The sequence below is a fragment of the Morone saxatilis genome, unplaced genomic scaffold, assembly GCF_004916995.1.
Source record: "Morone saxatilis isolate NCDOM2014 unplaced genomic scaffold, NCSU_SB_2.0 Contig14, whole genome shotgun sequence".
Lineage (NCBI taxonomy): Eukaryota > Metazoa > Chordata > Actinopteri > Moronidae > Morone > Morone saxatilis.
Window position 1 is genome coordinate 9,177,973 of NW_023339696.1, and position 9,007 is coordinate 9,186,979.

Below are 9,007 nucleotides of genomic sequence, written 5' to 3' on the forward strand. Positions count from 1 at the left end.
TTTTGCTTTAGCTCTGTTGCTCCTTGAGCTTTCTGTCTTTTCACACAGCCTTGTTACATTACACCCCCTCCTCACATTGTCTGCTGATAACCCCCATCACACCAAAGACACACAGCGCAGGATTAAACACGTCATTGTCATTGCTGTGAATGGACCCACCCTAACCCTAACCCACTAACCCATATTACATGTACACACAGACGGGTCACAAAGGAAAAACCAACATTACGTGTCTTAGTGAGGGGTTTGGGGCCCTCCCGCGGGGTCAAACATTCAGGCCTGTACACATGCACTCACCACCTGTCAACAATATGGTAAATACGGTTTAAAAACTCAACCTTCGACGTCTCTTGAGACCAGTTCCTCTGGTTTTTGCGCCGCTGAGCTTTCCAGTGTGCATTCGTCTTTGTAATGAGGGGTTTATTCACTCCAACCCTACTATAATATCCCTCTGACAAAATCAGAATCAACTGAGCCGACTCAGCACTTTTCTACTTACCACAGAGCATGATTGGATGTGAACTGCTTAATTGTACCATGCAGTGGACCCGTGTGGAAGCATTTATTATGTTTCCCCACTCATTGTTTGAGGCCTTTCCTTTAATTTGTCACCCGTATGTGTGTGTGTGTGTGTGGTGTGTGTTGTGTGTGGTGTGTGTGTGTATATATATATGTATATATATACACACACAAAGTATGAACAGCAAAAGTCTGATGCTTCCAAGTGAAGTTGAACTTGTGTTTAATAACCCCTGTTTTGTGTAGATGGGGTATAACTTTGTCTTTGTATAACTGTGTCGTTCCTCTCTTTCTGTTTCTCTTTCCCAACAAGACCCTTTGGTGGTGTGCGTTGGCGCACCATGGCCCAGACCCTCCAGATGGCGATCCCAAACTTTGGCAACAATGTTTTGGAGTGTCTGAATGAGCAGCGGCTGCAGGGCCTCTACTGCGACGTCTCCGTGGTGGTCAAGGGCCATGCCTTCAAGGTACTGATGAGACTGCAAGTTCTTATTGTTCTCATGGCGGAAACTGCATTAAAAGTTAAGGCTGGGTTTAGAGAAAAGTTTGGGTGTAAACAAGTGGCTCCACGGCAGTCATGTTACATTTTGTTACCCTTTTTTTCTTTTCCTTTTCCCATGCACCGGCCAATCTGAATAACAATGCTCTTTTAACAGTGTGCAGGTTTTCGTCCTTTTGTACTGGAGGAGTTTTTGTTAAAGTCTTCCTCTCTAGCTGAAGGTTTGCTTGTTGTAGTCTTTGCTTGGAATGACAACAGGACCTCCTTAATGGCCTGTAATTTCCCCCTTCTCCTGTAAAGGTAATGGGTTAATGGCTTCTTTAAGACCCCCAATTGCAGTGCCCTGACTCTTGGTTGGATGTCGTTCATCACTCACATCAAGGCAGATTTTCCTTACCTTCTCTGCCCTATAACCTCGTTTTTAGCTCCCAGTATTTCACTGACCCCAACAGTATGAAAGACGTCACTGTGGCAGTATGGCTTTCTTTCCAGGAACATTGGAAGAACTCCAAAATTAGCATTTTAGGTATTGTATTATTATTGAATAGTTGATTTAATTTAAAGACGAATAAATAAATGGCTTAAATACAGACTGAATTTAATTCACCAATTGTCAGCACCAAATTCTTGGGCAGTGGTTGATATCTTAGTCTTCTTTACTTAATTTAATTTATATCTTTATGAAGTTTAAACTGCTTTAATTGACAGCGTTCTTGTGCAGCTGTTTTATGTGAAGACAACATGAAACACTAAATTATAAGATTCAGCTTATAATGTAAAAAAAGGTAAGCATATAAAAGTCTAGTCTAGTTTTAGTTTGTGTGTTCTCCAGCCTTAAACAAATTGGTATGTTAGTTTCTAAGAATCTCTGGCGATCCTGTCTTCATATCAGGTATCTCTGCATGGAGTTCATTCACCATAAGCTCTTTGCTTAGAAAGTCTGATCTAAGGCTCTTTGTCAGCAGCAATCCCACATTTAATATTCAAGCACTACTTTCGAAAGTTCTAATGGGATGCTTTACTTATCTGTTTTTTTTTTTTCTTAGGCCCATCGGGCTGTGCTGGCTGCTAGCAGTTCTTATTTCCGAGACCTTTTCAGCAGCAATAGCGGAGGTGGTAGCAGCAACGAGACGAGCCCAACCATAGTGGAGCTCCCATCGGCAGTGCAGCCCCAGAGCTTCCAACAGATTTTGGCTTTTTGCTACACAGGCCGTCTCAGCATGACGGTGGGGGACCAGTTTCTCCTCATGTACACTGCCGGCTTCCTGCAGATCCAACAGATCATGGAAAAAGGCACGGAATTCTTCCTCAAGGTAAAGTTGAAATAGTTTTCAGTAGAAACTTGACACATTATCATACATTGCACATATGAAAAAGGTAAAAGATGCTTTTGAGTTTTCCAAATTTAAAGGCAGATGAGATTTTTCTAAAAAAGAAAAACAAATCTATGGACAAAGTTAATCCTCGACCAGGTGCCAGATTGTTAGCACGCATCCAAGAGGAGCCGTTGAGCTGGGGAGGATGGGCCAACTTTAAATGTTGTGTTTACAAACCACAACCAACTAATTCTACTCATTTTCTCATTCAAGCACCATAAACACACAAACCAAATACCATTCACTGTACATCAGCCGTATAAGGTGGTGGCAAAAGTCTCAGCGGCAGTGTACCAATTCTGGTGATCTGGCTGGTATGACTGTTTAAAATGAAGTGTTTATACCAGTTGAAAGAGTTCTGAGATATAACTCGTCTTCAGAGTTTGGCCAATAGTTTGGCAGAATGGAAAGGGTTCATCTGGGGAGCATGTATGCACAAACGTTGGTGCAAGTAGAGTTAGAGTGCGATGATGGTTCCAGATAAGGGATACGGTGGTTGAGATCAAACGCGAGCAAACGCATATCTCTTGGTACATCAGTGTGTTCATGTATTCTGACACAAAGTTCATTTATTCATTGGTGTCTAGGTCTCCTCCCCCAGCTGCGACTCCCAGGGCCTTCATGGTGAGGAGGCCCCACCCTCTGAGCCCCAGAGCCCTGTAACGCAAACCAGTAACGGTGCAGCCCGGCCGACATCCTGCCTGACGCCGCTCTCTCTGGTATCACGAGTGAAGACAGAGCAGCCAGCTAGCCAGCCGGAAGCCGCCACGCCTTACTCAGTGGTCTGCACGCCTGTAGCCAAGCGGCTGTGGGAGGGTGGCAGCAGCCGAGATGGAGGTGGGGTAGGCTCAGGAGGAGGAGGCGGGGCCAGAAAGGCAGCCCGTTATTCCCAGGAGGCGGTGCGGGGCAGTGCGATTCAGAGCCCCGGGGCCCTCGGACTGGCCATGGGCATGGGCGCCACCGCAACCAGCCTGGCGGGCATGGTGGCCAGTGGCGGGCCCGCTCCAGGGACGGCACCAACGGGAGCCTCTGCGGCAGGTCTCGGCATGTCAGAGGGCGCCAGCCCCGGCACCCTGAGTACGTACGCCAGTGGACTCACCACCCATTCAGCTACCATGATGATGAAGAAGAGGAAGAGGGAACAGATGAAAGTGCTGAAGAGCAATATAGGCAAATCTGCAACATGTATACCATGTACAGCATGCTCAACATGGGAGCTGCAGGTAATGGATATGAGACAGAGTGCTACATGTAAAAATGCACCTGCAAGACAGACAAAGTGTGCCATTTGTTTTAAGGTTTACACCCACTAATATCTTAGTTGAAAGATCATTTAATAATGCAGATAGTAGTATAATAAATTTTGGGTTTTAGCAGGCATCATACTGAGCACTTTATTTTCCCTGTGTAGTTTTATTCTAATCTTGCAGTACTGTTTCTCCAGCTGCTGGCGAGCGCGTTGAGGCTCTACCGGACCACACAGAGACACGGGGTCGGATGCGAGGCAGAGACCTGACGTGTCTCCCCGCAGAACTCATCGCTCAGATAGGCAACCGCTGTCATCCCAAACTGTACGAGGAAGGCGACCCAGCTGAGAAACTAGAGTTAGTCTCAGGTATGTTTGTAACTCTGGGTGTTTTTTGTTCTTTGTCTTTACAAAACGACAGACTTGAGTTTTAGCCGGTAAAATGCACAGAATTGCTTTTCAGTGTTTATCTAAGACCTTTAAATATTTAGAAGATTTATGTAAAATCTATATTAGAGATAAAGTAATCTTACAGAAATATTCTAATGTGAGTTGATTCGAAGTATCTAAACAGGTCAGCTGCACTGATATGTATACACATATTCATAGGAAGCTGTCCTCAAATGACCGGGCTTGGCATTGGCATGCAGAGTATGCGGAGGCCTTGCACATTTGACTCAGTGTGTTTATGTCGAGGACATCCTGTGTTACCTTATGGCCTGAATTACATACCTTTCAGTGTAGTGTGTGCGTGTGACTAGAGAGAATGAGAGAGCCATGAATCAAGAAAGGGAGAAAAGAGGGGGCAGATAAGGTAGGGATATGCCAAGCTAGTATTGGACACACAGAGGAAAAGAAATCAAACAGGAAAGACATTTAAGATGGCAAAAAGAATCAAACTCTAAACTATGACACGCCACTAAAGCACAGCCTCTTTACTCCCCATCTACAGCTGCAGTGTTGGATATGAATCCGAGTTGTCACTAGATAAGCAAATACTTCGTGCCAGTAAGTCAAAGCGAAGATCCTGACCATATATGACCCTCAAAATGGGAACTTTGGTCAAACATGCCATAAAGTGAGACAGTAAATGAGTCACAGAAATGGTGCCAAGCGCTGATGAGGTTTGGTGGTTCATTTGTTTGTTTGCAGGTACTTCTGTGTATATATCGCGAGCCCAGCTAATGAACTGTCATGTGAGCGCAGGGACCAGACACAAGGTGCTGCTAAGGAGGCTGCTGGCTGCCTTCTTTGACAGGTTTGTCTCTACTGTCTGTGTGTCTGGGTCTATTTCTGCAAGCGCTCCGTGTGAAGTTAGCAAAAGCTTGGTTTTAATATAGAAATTAATGTATTTTTTTTGTTTTTATCTGCTGGCATTAAAGCTATTTTTGTTTTCCTCTGTTCTGTGCAACTCACTTCTTATTTTGATGTTTCAGGAATACTCTGGCCAACAGCTGTGGAACAGGCATCCGCTCGTCCACCAATGACCCGAGCCGCAAGCCCCTGGACAACAGAGTCCTGCATGCGGTCAAATGTGAGCGTACATGTTTTTCTGTCTGTGGGTGTTTTCCCACAAGCATGCAAACAATTCTGCTTGTGATGTCGAGTACAGACGGAGGGGAATGTACACGCATTCACTTTGACATATTGTAAAGCACACCGTTGCATTGTTGTTGCGGAATTTAATGACTGGCTGTTAAATGTCTCGGTTCAATAGGTCAGTTTGAAGGCTACTTTTGGACGAGAGTGCAAATGCTTTTAAACGATTATTTGCTGCCTTCAGCACCATTATGATTAGCATTAGGTAATAACTCACACTGACCACTAGATAGCAATATTCACTGTGAAAGCGAACGCCAGGCCCCTAAAGAAACGGATGTATGTGTGTATATAACCAGGTGTGTCATGTGACAGACACTGGTTTCTATTTATTTAAAAAGCCCTTAAAGCCATCGTATACCATTTACTTATTAAATTGTTCCTTTAGTCGTTATTTGATTTGTTCAAGTGATTGGCTGATGCTCAGAGTCTTGCATGCAGACACTTAATTTGGAAAAACGTAATATTGTGTATATTTAGTTTTAATTGTACTTTCGACATGATTGAAAATAAGGGCATGCCCTCAATGATTCCTCAAGATTTAACTGAAGGTTGAGTGTGTAACTCCTTTTGAAAGCTCAGTGAAGTTTGGGCTCGCTTTTTGAGGATGAGAGCAATCCCCTACATCTCATTAGTAAAATAGATAAGGCAGCAGGGCATGTTTTAGGACATCAGTCTCTGAGCGGCTCCATTTACAATTCAGTATCAGGGTGTGTGATCTGCAAATATCATCTATATTCTTTTAAATGTGTCCCCCTAATCTCAATATAGGGGGACTGTTATACAGCAGTTGCCAACATCAACTAAAGAATGTAGGATAGGAGGAGGCAGATGTGAGGATTTGTTTCATGTCGTGCAGATGGTTCAGGTTTTACATGTACAGTAAAATCCAAATTTATTAATACTGCAGTGTGAGGAGGAGGAGGAGCTTTGTCACTTCAGACTGCCTGAATTCTCCATGCATGAAGTTGTGCCAGAACCCCAGTGCGACATTTAATCAAGTGCAGAATGAACGAGCACCATAGCACACATTACTCCTTATGTAATGTGTATTCCACTTGTGAACATTAAAAAACAAATATTTCCCCTGACCCCTGTTGCTGTTTGTTGTTAAGGTTGCTTCATAACACTAGCTTTTGTCTTACTTGTCCTCCACAGTACGTAACATGCATTCATCCTGTTGTTTCCCCTTCTCCACGCCAGTTTATTGCCAGAACTTTGCCACCAGCTTCAAAGAGAGCGAGATGAACGCCATCGCCGCCGACATGTGCACCAACGCCCGACGCGTCGTCCGCAAGAGCTGGATCCCCAAGCTGAAGCTACTGATGGCCGAGAGCGACGCCTACACCGCCTTCCTCCCCGACGGCGTAAAGATGGAGGACGACACCCTGGGGCCGGACCCCGCCTTCGACCCCGCCTCTCTGGAGGCCGCCGGCGCCGCTGGCATTGAGTCGGGCGGCTCGTCAGGTGAATCGCTACAGGGCGTGGGCGGGGATGGAGGACCGTTATTTTGAACATTGTGTCGGGGGGGGGGAGGTTGAAATTTGGTGACACGCATACCAGTATTCCCCAGTTCTGCTTGCCTCCTCACTCTTTGGCCCACGCTGATCTCTCACTTCTGACTGTCTATACTACACTGCTAGGGTCAACAGCTGTTGTTACCCTGATGTAACCAGGACATGAAAACTTACATTTCTGCTTTATGACTGTACAATGGAGTTAGTTGAGGAAAAGGGAGAGAGTGAGAGGATGTTTTCTCCTAACTGCCCTCTGCCTCCCCTTGTCTTTTAAGGTGTGTAAGCGCGTCCACTGTTGCATATTAAATACATTCCCTTAAACGCTGGTGGTGGGGGGGGGGCTCCTGAGGAGGAAGGGATGTGCTGGATGGACAGGCTCGGAGTAGGAAGTGTGGAGTATATTGAATGTAAGTGTCAGTGGCATTTTTGTCTATGCAAGCCTGACAACTTGTATTCCAGCCCTGGAAAAAGGAACTAAATTTAAAATAGATCCGATAATAAAAATGAGTTGACACTACCTGTTCTTCCTCCCCCTTGCACCTTCCACTCATCACCCTGCAAGTATTCGTCACCCCTCGCCACCTTTTTTTAAAACAGAGAATCTCACCCGAGTGTTTCACTGTGCAGTGTCTTATAGAGATCTAGCTCATCTCATCCGTTTTCTAAACCTTTAGCACGTTTCTCCGTCTACAAGCTGAAAAGTGATCCAGAGAGAAGGGGTAAGGTTTTTTTTACTGAAAAGATTGTAAAGAAAATTTAATGGCAACAGGTAATCAAAGATGGTCTTATTTTTAGAGGATAAACTATATTTATACAAGTGCCCATGCCTAGAACGGTGTGAGCAAAGAGAGAGAAAGGGATTGTTTTAAAATCTCGATCTTCATGTTTTATTGAAAGAGGTCTTGTCAAATAAGGAAAAGTGCTATTTTTGCAGAAAAAGAGGAGTATAATAAATCACTCATATCATAGGACCCGTAGTCATTTATTTTTATCTTTATTTGACGGTGCAGAGTGATGGAATGAGCAGTTGAACTGCTACATCTGAAGCATTTCATCTTCTGTTCACGAGCTTAAAAGGAATAAGACTGATTCAGCTGGCTTGACAGTTGTCTACGATAACCATTTCTTGTTAGGTTGTGAACCTGCAAACGTTTGCCTCCTCGCATAAAACATTGGCCCATAATTTTGAAGATGACTTGTAGAAACATTAGGGTTATATTGATGTGACAACTCAGCTACTTTCTTCCTTCTACTGAAAAAAAAAACTGCTGACATGTTTGTGCGAATGCAAAAGTCATAGGAAATAATTACGTAGACTATTGGAACGTGCCTTTTTAATTGAAACCAATAAGCAGAAGCCTGATGGGTACGGTGACGTCATGAGGAGGCAATAGCAAAAATAGTTTTTATGGTACTATCCGTGTGTGTGAAGCAGTTCTTCGGTGAAGAAGAGAGTCTGTATGGTGTGGCTGTGTCTTATGGTATGTAGTTTATTCATGTATCGAATGCACCACCTCTTTAATTTTGCACCTTCCATGAGAGGTAGAGTGGAGGTTTCTGCACCTTAATGAGAAGAACCAGTGGTTCATGCACCTTTTTTTTTTTGAGAAATGTTGTGTAGCAACTGAACCCCTGTAGGTGGAATTTGTCTTTTTTTTTTTTTTTCATGTCTGCATGTGTTTCTTGTTAAAAAGTGGCAAAAACTCCTACTGTAAATAATCAAGAAGACTGTTAATTTGAGTTAAATCCCAAGTGTTCTTCCTTTCTGTTGCTGGATGCATCTGATTATGAAATGTCAACAATTGACCTTTTTTTATGTTAAAGTTTGTGTTTGCTACAAGACTTTTAAATGCACGTTGACCTGCAGATTACAGGTCAGTACAGGGGATTCATTATTCCCGTTCAGGTGGTCTGGGTGTAACTTAGGAATGTGTTGTTAACCTGAAATGCTCTCACAGACAACTGATGACTTTCTCCTTCTGGAGAGGCATTTCTAAGAAGGTTCTATTTTTTTTTTTTTCTGAAGACCGGTACGGCGTAAAAAACGGGAAAAGAGTTAATGCTTCTTACTCAAGGCAGTTGAGTCAATCTTACTGAAAGAATCACTAGAGGCATGATAGATATAGCTCAACCTATTTTCATGATTGATTAAAAACTATAAGAAAGAGTTTATTTAATTATTTTGACCTGAGTGTGTATGGAGAGAACAAAAATGCAGTACCTTGTAAGTATTCTGTTATGGGTAATGACA

The 9,007-nt window shown here is 43.6% G+C and overlaps 1 protein-coding gene across 1 annotated transcript; it reads left to right on the forward strand.

Annotated features, from left to right (window-relative positions):
* The first annotated feature begins 828 nt into the window (after positions 1–828).
* LOC118323256 (nucleus accumbens-associated protein 1) lies at positions 829–8,459 on the forward strand. Its single transcript, XM_035655198.1, is given in 8 exon segments — positions 829–986; positions 2,065–2,331; positions 2,982–3,485; positions 3,488–3,617; positions 3,839–4,009; positions 4,793–4,898; positions 5,077–5,174; positions 6,443–8,459. Coding segments are annotated over 8 exon segments (1,713 nt in total). The 5' UTR covers positions 829–860; the 3' UTR covers positions 6,754–8,459.
* Positions 8,460–9,007: the final 548 nt, after the last annotated feature.